The sequence below is a fragment of the Micromys minutus genome (genome assembly GCF_963924665.1).
Source record: "Micromys minutus genome assembly, chromosome: 21".
NCBI lineage: Eukaryota > Metazoa > Chordata > Mammalia > Rodentia > Muridae > Micromys > Micromys minutus.
In genome coordinates this window covers 11,756,528-11,775,557 of record NC_137956.1, presented here as the reverse complement: position 1 = coordinate 11,775,557, position 19,030 = coordinate 11,756,528, and the positions used below count along the sequence as shown (strand labels likewise).

The following is a 19,030-nucleotide window of genomic DNA, read 5'->3' as shown; positions in this document are numbered from 1 at the left end:
GGGCAGCTGAAGGTTCTGTGGGTTGAGTCAGGTAAGAAAAGTCGTACTATTCCAGACTCTCACACTGACTGCTCTTTATGTTCTTTTTCCTATTCCTTGACTTTCATGAGTGTGTGTTTCTGAGAGAGAGAGAGAGAGAGAGAGAGAGAGAGAGAGAGAGAGAGAGAGAGAGAGAGAGAGAGAGAGAGAGAGACAGACAGACAGAGGGAGAGACAGAGACAAACAGAGACAAAAGAGATGGAGGGAGGGAGGGAGGGAGGGAGAGAGAGGATGATGATGAGTTTCTATAGAATTGTTTATAGAAGCACAGGTGAGGGTTATTTATAGGATGGAGGAACCTTATTAGTGACTATGTTAGAGGATTTAGAATTTCAGGAGGGGGTGGGGATTCATGAGTCCCTCCTCCTGATTTGTCACCTTTCTAGTCTATCATGACACTCAGAATCCTGGGCTCTATGGGTGTGTATGGGAGGGGCTGTTCCATTTTGGACCCCACAACCTGGGTAATAATTGTCACCTTATCAAAGTAGCTGCACACTCCTCTGGAGCTGCAGTTGGGAGCTGAGTGGAGAAGAAGCCAGGACTCTCACAGGTCAGTACTCTCTCTTGTATAACCTGGGTAACCTGTTCTCCAGTCTGTGTCACTGGAAGATAGTTCTTCAGTGTTTCCTTTAGTTAGCATGCACTGATTGTATAAAATAACTGGGTTTATTATGTAATTTTCACTCCTGTATAAAATAGACTTTGAACATATTCAATGCCCATAACCATTGATTTACCTGCATTTGGTTCTGGTTCATATGAATTGTTTGGAGTGAACATCCAGTAGCAACCTATTTCCCCTCTATTCCTTCTTTCAGTCTTCCTCCTTCCTCTCTCTCCCCCTCCTTTTCCCTTTCTCCTTTCCTTTTCTCATGTCCTTTAATCTTCCCTTCCTCTGCTCCTCTCCTCCTTTCCCGCTCCTCTTTCTTCTCCTTCTGCTTCTCTGTCCCTCCTGCTCCTCCTTCAGTGTCACTGAGCCAAATGGTGGAGTTTGCAAGGGAATCTGAGTGCATGGGACTTAGGACAGTAAGCAGTGGGCCGGGCTGTCCTCTCAGTCAAAATGTAGAACAATAATGTCCTTTTCTGGAAGTGCACTTGACAGTCCCACAGAGAACTTGCTGATTCCTTTCACCCAGGAACTTAAATTCACCCCAGACTCTTTCCCCAGGTCACATTCCCAGGTTGGTTTTATAGATTCTTTACTCCCACTGCTTTGATAATTTTGTTGAAAGACCAACAGGTTTCATACTTAGAATTTGTTACTTTAGGACTGGATTATTATTTAAATACCCAACATAACCTGTGTGTTAAAGGTAAACCTAAGGAAGCAAGTGGGGAAAAAGTGTGACTCTTGAACTATTTTGGGGACTGGGGATCATTTATGTGACTTAGAGCCTTCTGAGACAACACACTGAACTAAGGAATAGGTTGGGATCCTAAAGAGTTCATCAGGTGAAGAACTGTACTTCCCAGCAGCTCCACAGTTACTGTGATCAATAAGGCCTGTGGGAATAGAGTTGGCACTAAATCACTCTTGTGTGCCACCGTTACACAAGTACAGGTCTTTCACCACAAAGTGTCACAAACCCAAGTCACAGGTATTACAAAAGAAAGTGGGGGGAAAATCACATGGTGCAGATTTTTTTTTTCTTTCTTTCTTTCTTTATTTCGGATACATTTTTTAAGGTTGTAATTAAGTATTTGTGGGTACATATACATACACACACACACATATATATGTAACAAAAATATAGGAAAAGAGGCTATTAATTTGAGGGGATAGGAGAGAAACTAGGAAGGGCTGTAGGGAGGAAAGGCGAATGTGATACAGATCTAAAAATGGTACTGCACACTTACCACAGAGGTCTCACCATCTTCAAAGACAGTTCCTCACTGGTTCATCAGCTATGGTAATATCAAGGAGGGAGAAGGCAGCTGTGCTAGCCCTTGGCAAAGTCTTCCCATTCTTCCTAGACAGCCAGGTCTGAGCAGTGGGGGTGGGGGTAGGCACAGGTAGAGGTGGACCAGGGAGTAATGGGCTAATTTCCCTCAGCACAAGATGACAGCAAGAGCTTGATGGGAGAGTGGAGCTGGTGGGAAGAGGGGAAGTGGAGCTGAGGGGAAGAGACTCCAGGCCCTGCCCTCAGTCAGAGACTCACTGCTGCAAGAGGAAGAGGAGGAGAAATGGCATTGTCACAGCCAGGGTGACACAGAGCCAATGGAAGGTTCTGAACTGAGGACTCCAGGGGTCAAAGACCTGGGGAGGGACTGTGGGAAAGGGACTGTACCTCATCCCCTCTGGGGTGGCTCTGCTTTCCAGGGATCAACAGGCTACCAGGCTTTTAATCAGTGTAGGAACCAGGTACTCTTTATGTCCTCAAGGTGAAGCCTGTGGCCGGCTGAGACAGGTTTGGTGTAACTGCAGGTTGGTTGTCACCAATGGAGAGACATTAAGGTACAAAGCTCCATCTAGGCTCTCAGCAGGCCAGCCATGGGGGAGGCAGACTGCCCTTCTCTAGTGTGCATCACTAAATAGTGCCCACAGCACAGGCTCCCAATCTGACCTCTGCCTTTTCACCCCTAGACACTGAGCCTCATTGCTGCCATGGCGGGGAAGCCAGTGCTTCACTACTTCAATGCCCGGGGCAGAATGGAGTGCATCAGGTGGCTCCTGGCTGCAGCAGGCGTGGAGGTAGGTTGTGTAGTGATCTTCTGCAGCCGGACCTCAGATCCAGTTTAAAATCCTTCTCTAAGCTGAGACACCCACACCAGGAGAAGCCTGGGAAGTGTGACTTAAACAGTAACTGTCTGGTACTAAAATAAATTATAATTTTAAAAGATATAGATAAATTTTTATTAATAACTGGAGAGTTCAAACATATTGGAAATATATTTTTCAAGGCTTAGCAATGGGGGAAGTCCATTAACATGTGCAACGATTTTTAAGATATGGAGACATGTCAAAGGCAGTTCCTGAGCAAGGAAATATGTTGAGAGACAGCCCGTAACTTAGGGTGTACTCAGTGTTGGTGTATATAAACTGAAGAAGTCAACTTGTCAGAGAACAATCGACAGTTGTGTGGAGGATCTTGAAATAGATGTAGTAAGTTCAAAAAAGCACAGCCTGCAACACTCAAGGATGGCAGAGGTGAATGGAGTATGACTGAGCGTTGACCAGGAATGCCATCCAGGCAGAAGCACTTAAAGACAAACCCAAGACAGAGGCACAGACAAGGACATAAATTGTTCTTTTCTCCCTGCAGATGAGGTCTCTCTATATAGCCCTGGCTATTCTAGACCTTATTTTGCAGACCAGGATGAGCTTGAACTTTCAGAGATCCTGAGTGCTGGGATTAAAGACATGCACTACCATTCCTTGACTGTAACCTGGCTCTTTGTAAGGATAAATTTTGGTAGGATAATACTCACCACTTATATAAAGCACATTGTATGGATGAATCTACTACAATTCCTGAGGTTTCCATGATGTGTTAGGTCTTGTTTACAGCTGAGATATACTGAAACAGTTCTCTACCCTTCTTTGGGCAGGGGAAATTATATACTTTATAGATTTTGTTTTTAACAGGGTTTTTCTTTGTAGCTCTGATTATCTGAAACTCTTTTTTACTACTAAAATATTATAAATACAACAAAATAAATCTCAAATTCAAGAAATTTAGATGATAGGGCTGAACAAATGGTGCAGCAGTTAAGAGCACTGACTGCTCTTTGAGGATCCGGAGTTCAATTCCCAGCATCCACATGGTGGCTCACAACCATCTGTGATGGGATCCAATGACCTGGTCTGGTGTGTCTGAAGATAGCTTCAGTGTACTCATACACATAAAATAAACAAATAGCTGTTAGAATGAGCAGCCTGGTTGTTCTCAACCCCTTCTGTTGATGGATCTAATAGGAATTTCCGAGGATCCCTGATCAGACTCCTGTGTACCTACTGGAGGTTTTCATTCTGCAGATGAAGTTCCCGGCAGGGGTCACTGAGGTTCAGTGTCCACAGTAACAGGATGAGCTAATGAGCTGTTATTGTTCTGCTTCCAGTTTGAGGAGAAGTTCATACAGAGTCCAGAAGATCTGGAGAAGCTGAGAAAAGGTAACGCTGTGTGTCTGTACCAGGTCCCTGGGGGAAGGCTTGTCTGAAGGTGGTGGTGGGTGGAGGGAGGTGGTGGGTGGAGGGTGGTGGTGGGTGGAGGGTGGTGGTGGGTGGAGGGTGGTGGTGGGTGGAGGGTGGTGGTGGGTGGAGGGTGGTGGTGGGTGGAGGGTGGTGGTGGTGAGAACACTCAGGAGGACAGAGTGTGACGATGTAGACTGTGGAGCTCCCTGAGTGGCCTGACATGTGAACAGTGGGGACAGTGGTGAGGTCAGATGTCTCCAAAGATTTGTCTGGTTCCTTGTGAATGTCTGCATTATTTCTGCATCCTAGTGAGACGATCACTTAGACACACTCACTCCCTGTGTGTTTAACCCACACTGCCCAGCAACCACACAAATGTGGATTAAACCAGGAATTAATTCTGGATGGAGAACCAGCTGGGATGGTTTTCTTTAGCATTTTTATCATAGCTAATGACAAGTTACATATGCAGACTGGGTACCTCGAGGTGGTTCACTACATAGGAAAATGTTTTACAACATCCTGACACCATGAACATAATCAGATTCCAAACACTCTACTTATCTCTGCTACATGGTGGCCCTCGGCTGTCCCTACTCACCTCCTGAATGTACCCAGAAATGTGAACATAAAAACATACATGAGACACAATATGTGTGTGCATAGGAAATGAGGATGAATGAGACATGCTCCAAAGAGGATGAGGAGGGTGAGGCAGAGAGGAAACTGAGGCTGAGATAGAGCAGATTCCCCTTGAAAGACAAACAGCCGCTCTTCTTTCCTCTGCTGGTCCAGACATTCCATGCTTTTCTGCTCTCGGGAAGTGACACTGTCAGACCTTCCTCTTTATCCTTCACAGGGGGGGATTTGATGTTTGACCAAGTGCCCATGGTGGAGATTGACGGCATGAAGCTGGTACAGACCAGAGCCATTCTCAACTACATCGCCACCAAATATGACCTGTATGGGAAGGACGTGAAGGAGAGAGCCCTGTACAGTATATTTCCTGTTACTACCCCAGGGGGCACAAGGGAAGGATCTGGGTCCCTCTTTCAGTGAGGAAGAGAGCGGCAGTGTTTGTGTCTAGGACCAGGCTGGTGCGGGGTACCAACACTTTGGCCAAGTGTGGCAGAGTGTGTGGAGGGAAGGGAGGAGCAGATGGCATGGGGTCAGGTGACTGTGACTACAGCAGAGGATGGTGTCCCCAGCACAGCACAGGGACCCAGCTGCAAACACGTGGGCCATGGTTTCTGAGCACAGTGGTATCATGACCTCAGGGATCAACTTCAGTGACTGGACCTGGGCCACCTGAAGCTTCTTATTCAGGTCTAAAGCAGCCAGGCTGATGGTAGCACCCACACTGGGACCCACTCTGCTGCAGCAGAATCCTTCATTCATGAACCCTGTTTGGGAGTATCACAGGTGCTTCAAGAGCTAAGTGTGGTGGGAGCCAGCAACACTAATGGGGGAGAGATGTGCAGGGCAAACAGAGACTTGGCTTTAATTGTGCTGGGATAGAAATATTCCTAGCAGCATTATTTATAATATTCTAATGGCAGAATTAGTCAGGACCTTCATTCATAGATGAGAGAGGGGTGACCCTCACTAAGGTTGCTTCATGGCTCCGCTGTCTCTGTGGTCCTTGGCTCTTTTTCCAATGCTGCCGCCTAGCTTTTTGCAGGTTGGAGGCCAGGCAGCCACTCCGCTGCTAGCCGCGTGGTGTCTGCTCCACCTTCGAGTTTTTTCCACTGGACCTCCGGCCACCGTCATATCTGCCACACTTTGAGGCTCCAAATTCAGCTGTCTCCAGGGAGACCAGTACTCAGTCTTCATCAGCAACCACCAGTCAAGGATATGTTTTGCCAGAAGGCAAAATCATTCCAAACACCGTGTTTGTTGGTGGAATTGATGTTTGGATGGATGAAACTGAAATCAGGAGTTTCTTTGCCAGATATGGCTCAGTAAAAGAAGTGAAGATAATCATTGATTGAACTGGTGTGTCAAAGGGCTATGGTTTTGTCTCATTTTATAATGACGTTGATGTGCAGAAGATAGTAGAATCACAGATAAATTTCCATGGTAAAATGCTGAAACTGGGCCCTGCAATCAGGAAACAGAATTTATGTACTTATGTGCAGCCACGTCCTTTGATTTTTAATCCTCCTCCTGCACCACAATTTCAGAGTGTTTGGAGTAGTCCAGATGCTGAGACATGCATACAGCCACCAACCATGATGAATCCTATCACTCAGTAAGTTCAGGCATTTCCTCCTTATCCAAGTTCACCAGTTCAGGTCATCACTGGATACCAGCTGCCTGTTTATAATTATCAGGCTTATACAACTGTTAACTACCACTGCAGTGAAGTTGATCCAGGTGCTGACATGTTGCCCAATGAATGCTCAGTTCATGATCTGCTCCAGCCTCTGGAAATGGACCAGAAAAGAAATCTGTGGACCGGAGCAGACAGACAGTGGTCTCTTGTCTTTTTAACCCTGAGAACAGACTGAGAAACTCTCTTGTTACTCAAGATGACTACTTCAAGGATAAAAGAGTACATCACTTTAGAAGAAGTCGGGCAGTGCTTAAATCTGATCATCTCTGCTAACTTTCTCATCTCAGGAGGTTGCTGGTTTTGAATATTAAAAGCAACCGAAAAGTTTCACTATTATAGAAAATTTGGCAAATCACTCAGACTTTCTATAAAAGTTAGATTGCCTAGTTTTATGTTAAATCTGTTCATTAGATGTTAAGATAGAAACTAGTGCTGTGTTCATATAGTTAAAAGAAAAAAGAATTGCAAGGGAAAAAAAGATAAAAAAATAATTGAAAGTAGTTGAAAGGAATAACTTTTAAGATTTACCTTAAGGACTTTTAATTGAAATTGGCATTTTAAGAGTTCAAAAACAAGAAAAGGATTTTATAAGCCTATTTTGAAAGGCCAGAATTTTGACACTGTGACTACAAGCATTTCACTTCTCAACAGGTACCTGGGCAGTACAGTATTTACAGTATTGTACTTTATATTTATATTTGTCTACACTTTTTTCGCCACCAACGCAGAATTTTTAGAACTACATTTTTAATCAGTGGAACTCAATATATAGTTAGCATTATTGGAGTCTTCATTATCTAAACCCAGGAAAACAGATTCTTAACAGTCTAATCAGTGGGTCTTAACATTTATACAAAATATTTTACCCTTTATCTAGAACCCACACATAGGCATATATCCTATTGATTTGGTTGGGATGGTAATTAGGATATCTAAAATTCTGGGTATAATTTTGTTTAAAGAATCCAAGACAAACTAAACTTGACTAGGTGTATAAGCCATTCTTAGTGAGTTAATATTCTTTTTTTTCTTAAAATGCTAAACTCAATGGCTGTCTTAAAATTGTGCAAAATACTTGTATTAAAGAGTGCTGAAAAATTTTTATGCACTTAAAAGTTAATCAGAGTATCTGAAAGAAATTGTTTTTATAAAAACATTCAAAATATTAGTTGTTACAGAGTAAATACATTTTTAGTTTTGTTAGTCTATTGTCTCTTTGTAAAGTAAAATATGTCCAAAACAGTCAAGTAGGCAATTTTGACATTTCTAAACCACAAAATTTGTTTCATAAGTGTATCCCCAAGAATGTGCTAAAGTGAATCTGTTTTTAGATTAGATGGACATTATGCATTGTGACAGCAGAGAACCTTTGTACCCACAGTCTTTTGCAATCTTACTCCCATTCTGTCAGACTTGCTCCTTGGTATAAAGTAGAGAAGAGACCGTTACGAGCAGTTCAGGGGCTAAGCCTTAGGAATATAGCACTGGAATACTACCTTTCTAACCAAAACAATTGGCTAAACATCATCTGACCTGCCAGGGACATGCGTTTTAAAATGCCTTGTTGGTCTATCTTGTTTTAGCCTTTTCCCTCAAACATGGAGATTTATTTACTCAATGGAACCCAATGGTTGATAACACAACTGTCCCAAATGATCTTTAACTCTTAACTTTATATTCTACATTTGAAGTCAAAATTCTTTTATGTCACCAAGTCAGTAAACCAGGAAACTAAGAAGTCTCATGAAATTTGTTTTCTTTACAGTTTGTCCCATTATTTCAGTGTATTTGTAGTGTCTGTCCTTACACGTACCACTCTGTGATTAAATCTCCAACTCACTATGAATGATACCCTAAATTCTGAGGCACAAATGTAATTGTTGCTATATGACTTTAAGGAAAAGTAAGGGAATAAACTTTTGTCTGCTGTTTTGTTGGAGTCAAGTAATTAAGAGAAGGGAGAAAGAAAAGTACTGAACCTTTCAAAATGGAAGATTAATTTTAAACTTAAAAGTGTATTCCTATTACCTATTGTCTTTGCATATATGAATAAAACCTTTTTTTCCAAAAGCAAAAAAAAAAAAAAAAGGGGGGGGGGCAGAGGTTACAAAGTAGCCAGGCAAATAGATGGTGTTCTGAGGGAAGCAGAACAAAGAAAGAGTCAGCATTGTATTAAGTAAAGGAAGCAGACACAGGTCACATGGTCCATGGGAAATGTTCCTGTCCTTAGCACAGACAAGGAAGTGGAAGGGATGGGGATATAACTCTTCTAGCACTGCAGTATGCTAATATTGTACAATTGCTACAAATGTACTGGAACCCAGAATATTATCTTTCAAGGAACCAAAAACGCTATGGTGTGAAAACGTGACAATGACTATCCCACCCCCAATTATAAAATACAGTTTAGAACCGGGGAAAACATAAGTCCACTGATGTGCTGTGGATTAACAGAATAAAGCAATAGGCAAATTGCCAATTGGCAGTGTGATGATTACCTTTAATCCATGCCAAGCACTCAGGAGGAGGAGGCAGGCAGACTTTATGAGTTCAAGGCCATCCTGATCTCCAGGGACAGCCATGGATACATACATAGTAAAACCCTGCCTTAAAATGACAAGTCTTGACAATGATAATAAGCTCAGAATCTGGCATCAGCATGTGGAAGTCCTGCAGATGTGCTTCCTGAGAAAGAGGTGGAGAAGTTCTCACACTGAGCAAGAGTGACTCTGTGCAGCACAGTGAGACATGAGCAGAGATGCTCTGGCTGCTCAGTCAGGAGCTGTGTTTGAGGGAACAGGGGCTGGAGCTTGTCATCTCTGAGAATAACCCATGTCAGAGAGAGAGAGACACACACACACACACACACAGAGACAGACACACACAGAAAGAGAGAAAAGTTGGCCATCTGAGAGTTGCTGTTTTTCTTCTTAGATGCTACCAAGTGTCTCAGGAATGCATATCAGGGTAAGGAAGTCAGTGATAATTTGTCCTTGGGTTGGTCCATGTGTGTGTAACAATTTCTTTTAACTGGGAAGAGTGGAGGGAGGAGGAGAAGCAGTGGTCTAGATGTAATGTATGAGAGAAGACAAATGGAAAAAATTCTTAAAGTTGATCAGGACCAATAGGATGTTCAAGGGGAAAGTTCATATACTTGTTAAATATAAAAGATAATGACCTACAAGAGGCAAATAACTTTGTAGCCACTGTTCAGTGTAAATTTCTCTGGTTTTCAGATTAACATGGAAAACAGGGAACCTTTGAAAAGCCTTGGCAACTTTTTTATCTTTCAGGATTGACATGTATTCAGAGGGTATTTCTGATCTGACAGAAATATTCAATCAAACAAAAAAATCTCCCCCTGACCAAAGAGAAGCCAAGATTTCCTTGGCAAAAGACAGGACCAAAAACCGCTACTTACCTGCCTTTGAAAAGGTAAGTAAACTCTTTGAAGTCTGGGGACATTGAGTTTCAAGGACAAGAGAAAGGCAGAGGCTGGGAGACCAAGACTGCTGCCACACTGGCCTTCACTTCAATGACCATGCTGTGCAGTTCCTGGTCCTGCAGGAAAATGTAAAAAGGGCCTGGAAAAGACACTGCAGGCTCATTCCATCTAGCATCTAGCATGCAACAGGCTTCATGACCACAACCAGAACTGGGCCTGTGAAAGGCTGAGCCACCCAGAGAAGAACATAGTTTCTACAGAAGAAAATGAACTTAGCTTCCAGAGAAATCTGCAGAAAACAGCCAATGGGGAAACATTCTGTCAGGTTACAGAGGGAGGCCTGAGAGCAGCTGCCTGTCAGGAGGACATGATAGAGCTTCAGAGACAGAGGACAAATATCTGAACAAGGACAGTGATGGAGGGCGGAGAGGAGGAGGTGATGAAGAGATGTTGAGGAAACTCACCTGCAGGACTTGGGGTCTCATCTTAGGAGAAAAGTCACACCCACTCAGCAAATGAAGCAATGCACATGGAATGTCTCTAATAGGCTTCTGTTTGGAGGTAAACTGAGAACATATCAGAAGAACGTAAAATTCTGCCAAGTAAATAGTGAGAGACAAGACTATGGTCCTTGAGGAAAAGGGCGTTTTACACATTCCTGAGAGACCTCCTTTTCTGCTCTAGAGAAGGTGGGACTTGGGAGAATGGAGTCCATGAATGGCGAGAACTAAAGTCTCATGGAATAGACAACCTTATCAGACAATTTTTACTCTGAGGTTTACAGTGAGCCATATGAGCAATGTATACAGTCCTGAGAGTAACCACATGTGTGGCCAATTTGAAAGTGACAAAAACATGTTTTTCCATAGGAGCATATATAAAACACAATAGGCAAATGCAATGAATGATCTGAGTTAAACTCACTACTGTCCACTAAATCTGGGAGGGACACAGAAGCGTAATCCAAGAATAATTTCATGGTTTTGAAGAACCTGAGGTCACAGTACTCCTGTCTTGGTTTCTTGCCTTTTCTTCCAAGTGCTCAGAAGTCTCCTCCCTTGACTCCATCCTTGGATAGTGTCTAAGGAGACCTGACTTGACAACCCATTCCTGACCAAGGCAGCACAGTCATTCATCAGGGCCTCCAGGAATGGACTGAGGATTGAAAAGAAAAGACAATTAAACAACATTTTAAAATGACCCCAGCCAGTGTTGAGGCTGAATTAGGGTTATTTTTTCCAGTCTGCTTTTATACCATTGTAGGTACTTTCAAAGAATAGGGTGTCTTCTTAGATCAAAGAAAAAGCAGTTGGAAAAACAAACAAAGCAAAGACAAAGTAATCAAACAAGGCAATAAAGTCCCATTGTCACTGTGTCTAGGGGTTTATCAGGGTGACCAACATAAAAGAAATACAAAATATTCATTGGCTGTATTAGCCAATGTTAAACATCATATCTGAGTTTACTCCCTGTCCTCGAAACCCAATTTAAGTATTCTTGTCAACATTCTTGAAGCTCCCCACACATTTCATGAATTATTACATTTTTTTCATTCATTTGCTGAATGTTGTCAGTGCTGCTTCTGTTCTGTGGAATCAGGGAGGGTTTAGGAACCGCCTGGTCCTAACACACCTGGTTCCTGAAGCCTGTGGTTATGACATTCAAGGGCCTGTGTCATAGGACAGACTTTCCAGCCATCATAGCTGAAATTGTCTCTGATATGAGATTCATGCACTCCATGTACACAGTGAGCTGTGTACTAAGAACACTTGCTTGCTTTTGATTTGAATGTGGTAATTATAATTATTTTATCTATATGTGGACAATGTAAAAGCAGTTCAGTGGATCTTTACTTGAAGCTGAGAAGAGGCTGTGTCCCCTTGAGAGACTTGGGGAGAGCGAGCGCCTCAGCCCACGTGTTTCTGTTCATAATCAGGCTCTTCTAATTTTGCAGGTGTTGAAGAGCCATGGACAAGACTACCTTGTAGGCAACAGGCTGACCAGGGTGGACATCCACCTGCTGGAACTTCTCCTCTATGTTGAAGAGCTTGACGCCAGCCTTCTGACTCCTTTCCCTCTGCTCAAGGTGAGACCACCTCAGAGCAGCAGCCACACACAAGCCTCTGACAATAATAAAATGGTTGGCCTGGGGGCTGAGGTCACACCCTCTGGACTACAAACTAACCTACTAGACCCTCAGGTTGAAGCTTGAAAATAATCTTGTTACGTGTGGAGATTTGAGGATGGTATCACCGGAAAAGTATTTTGTCTTTTGCAATGAGAAAGATGCAGGACCGGAGGCTCTCTCCTTGACCCTGTGCCTGGCAGGATGCCTCTGGCCTCTCTTTCATCTTCAGTCTGGTGTGGTTTTGTCTTGTCTTGGCTCACTCAGTGTCTGAGCAGGGCTTTGTCATGTAAATCCCTTACCTCAGCTCTGTTTCCTGGCCTCTATTCTTGCTTCTACACAGTCCCCCTCATGTTCTCCCTACCCCCACGCCAGTGACCCCAACTTAGTCTCCCAGTGTGAAAACTGGCCAAGTTACTTCTCCTTAGATTGGACATTTCCTGTCTCCATTTGCTCCATTCAGTTTTTCATGTCTTCCTTTTTCTTTTCTTCTCTCTCCTCTCATACCTGAAAGTCAGTGCCACAGAGACAGACCTACAGGACATGTCTAGAGGAGATGGTCATTAGATGTCAAAGGAGCTCTTAAGACAAACTTAAGCTGAGCTGTGGTTTCTGGCTCATGGTTTTTCATGCTTTTCATGACTACACTGGGGCTGTTGCAAGGATGAGGTTGATGGTGTTGTGGAAGGTGCTGAAATTCCTGGGTTGTGCACATGAGGACTACCAACTCTCAAGCTGTGGTTTTTGGTTTGCAGGCTTTCAAGAGCAGAATCAGCAGCCTCCCCAATGTGAAGAAGTTCCTACAGCCTGGCAGCCAGAGAAAGCTTCCTGCAGATGCAAAGAAAATTGAGGAAGCAAGGAAGATTTTCAAGTTTTAGTGAAGTTGCATTGACCAGTTCTTTGTATTCCGGTCTGTGATGTTTCGCAAAAGTGAGAAGCCATTGTTGATCCTGGGCATTTTGGAATAATGAACATGATGAAATACCATATGGAAGTAGTGTTTGAAGTGTGATCTGGGATTCCTGGTTTTGCATCTAAAGAGGAGGGCAAACTAAACTCCCTTCCAGGACAAGCTAGTCTGAATGTAACCCATCCCAAGCCATCCAGCCAGGCTCCTCCTGCAGGCTCAGGCCCAGGAGTTGTCATCAATCCTGCATTAACCTACAATCCAACTTCTCAGCAGTATTGCCTGTTCATCCTTGAACGTCCTGTATGTCAGAGCTCTCTTGGTGACTCACACTGAATCCCCCCCCCTCCCCCCCAGTGTTTTTCCAGTTTGATCAGGCTCAAGCAAGAATTCATTCTTCACACTATTTTCCTGAATCTGACCCAGAACCCATTAATACCCAGCTAAGCTAGTCCTCCTGCCCCATGCTCAGCCCCAGTTGGGAGCCACATACTTGACATGTCTTGCCTAGTCTGAGCCAAGACCCTTACCCGAGTTGCCTCCACATGCTGCCCCTCCAGCCCAGGCTAAAGCCAGATTCATGAACTCTCTTGGTGTGTCTGTTTCAGTTCCTTCATTACCCAATGCTCCTAAGGCCCAGGCCCAGGCATAAGCAACATCAGCTCACTCTTCTGATGGGTCTGACCTGGGACCCTCACCTAACTCTGCTCCTTCAGGTTCAGGCCTGAGCATCAGCATCCTGCTATCTTGATCAGTGTGAAGGACCCTGTGCCACCTGTTCATTTATCTTTATCATGCTCCGATGCAAGATCTATCCCTGTCCAGGATATAGAGCTATAAAAATATTACAATGTCATATTCGGTACTAATTAGAAATGTAAAATAATACATGCAAAGGTTAAAAAAGGAAACAACATGTACTTTCACTCATGAAAGAGTCAAGGTCTTTCTCTGAAAATCAGCACGGGATTGGAGGGAGAACAGTTGATACATAGCTGGTAATTATTATTCTGATTTTTGTGTAGTGTGCATGACACTTGACTCTCACCCCAGCTTGGGCACTGATGACAAAACAACACAAACTACTAAACTTCCTTACAACACGTTGGTGAACTGCTGCTTGTGTTCTTGGGAGTTTCTATAGGAAGGTGACTCTGCAACGCCTAAGTGGGTCTCAGCCACACCAGCCTGCAGGTGAATGTCCCATCTCCAGAGCAGGGAGAGATTTTTTTCTTTTCTTCTTAAGATTTATTGATTTGCATATGTATGAGTGTTTTGCATGCACATATATGTCTTTCTCGTGTGTGTCTGGTGCCTATGGTCACCAGAATAGGGTGTCAGATCCCCTGGAACTAGAGTCACAGATTTTGATCCATCATGGGTGCTAGAAATCAAAGCTGCATCCTTTGAGAAAGTATCCATTTATCTTAGCAGAAATGCCATGTCTCCAGCCCCTTTCTCGATAAGATTGTTTGTGGGAAGAGTCACCATAAATGTAGGTAACACCTGTTGGTAACAGCCCAGACAGAAGAACACTGAAGAAGGAATCTTGGCTTTTTTTCCTGCTTTGTCCCACTCTTGCTGACAAGTCATGTGCCCTGTGGCTGTGGTATTCCTTCACTGCTATTAAGACCAACTGTATTGTGGTACATTTACACAATGGGGTACTAATCACCTATTAAAAACAATGACTTTATAAAATTTTTAGGCAAATGGATGGAACTAGAAACTATCATCCTGAGTGAGGTAACTCAGTCACAAAAGAACACACATGGTATGCACTCACTGATAAGCAGATACCAGCCCCAGAAAGCTCTGAATACCTGAGAAATATCTCATAGACTTTCTAAAGCCCAAAAAGAAGAAAGGCCAGAATGGGGATGCCTCAGTCCTTCTTAGAAGGGAGAACAAAACACTCATGGGAGGAGGTACAGTGTCAAATAGAAAAGCAGGGATTGGAAAAAAGAACAGAGACTGCTTCACATGGGGAACCACCCTATATGCAGCCACTAAACCCAAGCACTATTGCTGATGCCAAAAAGTGCTTACTGGCAGGAACCAGATAGAGGGAATGGGAGTGGGGTGGGGGTTAGGGGACAACATTAGAAATGTAAATACAGAGAATAGCTAATAAAACAATTTTTAAAAAAAGACTAACTATATTGGGAGTCCAACACAAACTGAAGACAAGTAGCTTTCTAGGAATTTCCCCCTTCCAGTTCCAGACTAGATTGTTAATATATCCAGATTTGTGAACTGAACTTCTGCTTTATTCTTGGTCTCTGAGTATGAGACAATCATTGTTGGAATACCCAGACCACATCCAGTGAGCCAGTCTATTAAATCTCCTTTGAATAAACACACACACACACACACACACACTTACACACACACACACACACACACACACACACAATCAATCACTTCAGAACATCTTGACTAATATAGAAGAGATGTTTCAATACTGAGGAGATTGTCTTAAGGCTTCCATCACTGTGAAGAGACACCATGACCAAGACAACCTTTACAAAGGACATTTCATTGGGGTTGTCTTGCAGGTTCAGAGGTTCAGTCCATTATCATCATAGTAAGAAGCATGGTAGTGTCCAGGCAGATATGACTTTGGAATAATTCAGGATCTTGATCCAAAGACAGCCAGGAGAGGACTGGGTGGAGCTGAGACATTGGACCTCAAAACCCACCCCCACAGTAACACACTTCCTCCAAAAAGGCCACACCTCCCAATAAATAATGCCACTCCTATGGACAAGCATATTCAAACCACCACATTGTTATAAAACAGTGAGTCTTTTAAAATACAGTGTAGGACCAGGGACATAGCTCAGTGGCATGAATTTTTATTCAGGGTGTCATGCAATGTTTAAGGTCTTGGTATCCAGGCAGTGGAGAGCCTTGTAGGAAGCTTCATGAGCTTACTATAAAACCTCATCCTTGCTTGCTCTGGGTTGTTGAAGCCCCCAAGGGATTTGAATCAGGGGCAACATGAGGCCCAGGGTCAAGACACAAAGTACTTAGTTCGGAACAAAAGAAGAGTATCTTTACTTCTTCCTGGCAGGGAACTGTTTGCTAGACACATGTTTAAAATCCCAAAGAGTAAGAGAATGTTCCACAAGGGTCCCTCTGAGCTAATGAGGGTTTACAGCCCAATTCTGGAACCAACTGTATCACCGCTGAACCTCTACAACAAGTGAGGACAAAGTATGGCCACCTGGCACCAAGCAATGTGACTTCCAAGTTCCCTTCCAGCAAGTGAAAAGTAGGGTCTGGCCTACTATCAGGCTGAAGATGATGCATCTCAGATATCTTCCTGAGTCCTGACCACCAGCTCTGTCCTCTAACCTACAAGCCTGGGACACTGGCCTTCACCTCTGGTGACAGTCTTATCATTCCTCCTGGGAGGCTGGTCATGTGACCTACCAGGCATGAAAAAGGAATGGAAGAGTGGTTGACCTATAGGTTGTCAATTCTTACAAGCCACTAGATATCGTCATACCCAGGTTCCAGTCCCAGCCTTTGCCTTTGCTGAGGCTGGGTAGGCCAACAGTAAAACTTTTCTACCTGTAGGAAACTCTTGACAACGTGGAATGATCACTGTTGCTCCCTCAATTGGTTCTGCTATGCAACCTCAAGGTACCGTGGTTGTGGTTTACATTTATCCAGGCCCACGAGCTGCTCTAGGGACTCTGGAATAATCCTGGGTCGGACAGTAACTGAACCTGGGCCCTGGCCTTGTGGCTGCAGCTCTCCACACCAAGGCCTCCCTGGGGCTTTCTGCCCTCTGCACTGATCTTTCCACACAGACTCTGAGGCCTGCTGGCCACCAGAGCAATGAATGTGTGAGGCCCAAGCCCTTTTGTAGGCAGGTTCTGGATGGAGGTTGATTGAATGGTCAGAAATTTTGGCACTCGCTCTCCGTCCCGATTGCATTAATTATTGTGCCCAACCAGGGCACCTGTTAGAGTAGCAACCTCTTGAGTCCCTGCTGTCAAGGCCACACTAGAGATAGCCTGCCCCAGTTTATGGGTCATCTGCACATTTGTGAGTTGCTTTTGCCAACTCAAGGATGGGCCAGTTGCTACAGATTCTTCAAAGATGCAGGGGGAAATGTGGGAACCACAGAGACTTCTGTTTGTCTGGTTTTCTATTGCCCCAAGGGAACACCATGGCAAGCACAGTCAGTATCTAATGGAAGCCAAGGCAGGAATCTTGAGGCAGAAACTGAAACAGAGGCCCTGAAGAAATGCTACTGACTAGGTTTCAATGTGTGCACATGGACAGCACACACACACACACACACCACTCACACCCCATACTAATGAATTAACAATTATGATGAAAGCAAAGATTTAAGACAAGAGAGTCTTTGTAGCCACCTGTCTCCTTCCTTACAGGCAAGAGTAAGCCTGGGGCAAAGAGGAAGCCTCATCTGCTGACACACCCACAAGAAAAAGAACCCAGTAGTAGCTCAGGCCTAGGGACACTGGAACACTTAGAGTCTCTTTCCCATCCTGATACTTATTTTCCCTTCATGTATCTGAAACCATGTTTATTAAGTAATTGCCCATTATCACATATGTATTTGTCAAACCAGGACTGTGCTCAAGATAGGATTCTGTGTACCACCTCCCTGATTGCTTCAACCTCTGAAGAATTCTGTCAGAACTCATATCAGTCTTTTCAGGATGGCGTCAGGACCCAGAGACCTATGTCAGGGGCTGCAATATCTTCTGGTGTTTGTACCTCAGGCTCTTGAGGGCAAGACAGACAGTCACAGGTGTGCCAAGGTATTTAATCCCTGAGGCATGCTAGAGAGGTTTGGGAAGCCTGGAACTGCCTACAAGGTAGGGCGATTTGGAAGCATGAGGTTTAGGTCTGGCTCCCCTTCCCTTGTAGACCCTACCCTGCTCTGCAAGACTGCCAACCTTAAGAGGGTGTGGTCAGTGCCACAAGAGAGACTAGGGAGCACTGGATGGGAAGACACAGATAGGAACAAGAAGTCTGGCTGATTGTGCTCGGATAAGAGAGGGAGGCCAGGGGGAGAGCCACCTGTGAGCAAGCAGGCTGGCTTCCTGTAGGTGTCTGTTGTCTTAGGGGATTTAGATTCCCCAGTAGACAGAATCCTGCATTCTCATCTCTACTCAGACCTTGGGCCCAAATTCAGGCTCTTTTACCTCAGGGCTTGGGGCATCAGGTTCCTCCTTGGCAGCCTTGATTATAACCAGTAAGTAGATAAATGTCTGGAGTGAGCCTGAGGTCTGTGTCTGGAGTCTACCTTGTAAGATCCTGGAGGTTAAGTGCAGTGTTGAGGCTTCAAGACGGGGCATATGGGAGGTGGAGATGGTTCTCAAGCTATGGATTCTTTGGGGATAAGAGAATCCTCGGAGGAGGTGTGGGCCTCATTGACAGCAGCCTCCCCTGACTCCAGATTCTTTCTCCTTGGCATGTGGTGCCCTTGGTCAGAGAGAGTGCTGCATGGCTAGTTTGTTGGCAGAAGCTCCAGCCAATGTCCATGCTTTGGAGATTTTAGTAATTGTATGGATTTTACTGGGCAGGAGTGGAAACAATTGACTGAAAGAAATGTAGTATTGGCTAATAGGACAGTGATCCTGGAACCATAGGGTGCCTCAGGGGAGTGCTGGGGGCAGAGAGAGAGAGAGAGAGAGTGTGTGTGTGTGTGTGTGTGTGTGTTTGTGTGTGTGTGTTTGTGTGTGTGTGTGTGTGTGTGTGTGTGTGTGTGAAGAGACCATGAAAACAGACAGAACGCAGCATTTAAAAGAAGGTGGATCTGAACAGTATCTTCTGCTCTTTTGCAGGGCAAGGGTGAAGATGTCTGATTTTTATACACATTATGGGTCCTCCCTCAATTATTCTCCAGACTTCTTTGAGCCTGTGATTTTTATGAATGTTTTCCTGGAGTCCTGGGTCTTCAAAGCATTGTTTGGCCTGGAGACTGGTAGGAGCCTGAGCCCTTTGAGATTAAGCTGGACAAACATGGTCTAATTTCTCCCAAACTCCCAGAGCAT

General features: G+C 44.2%; 1 protein-coding gene and 1 pseudogene across 2 annotated transcripts; both read left to right on the top strand.

The window, feature by feature from the left end:
- Positions 1–2,647: 2,647 nt before the first annotated feature.
- LOC308433926 (glutathione S-transferase A2-like) lies at positions 2,648–12,957 on the top strand (the record flags this gene model as incomplete). Its single annotated transcript, XM_080934070.1, has 6 exons — positions 2,648–2,734; positions 4,102–4,153; positions 5,034–5,166; positions 9,803–9,944; positions 11,909–12,040; positions 12,835–12,957. 6 exons carry the CDS (start codon positions 2,648–2,650, stop codon positions 12,955–12,957), a joined length of 669 nt encoding a protein of 222 aa, XP_080790196.1.
- LOC308434143 (deleted in azoospermia-like) lies at positions 5,793–6,782 on the top strand (annotated as a pseudogene). The gene is made up of 2 exons: positions 5,793–5,855; positions 5,914–6,782. The product of its transcript is annotated as a deleted in azoospermia-like (transcript).
- Positions 12,958–19,030: the final 6,073 nt, after the last annotated feature.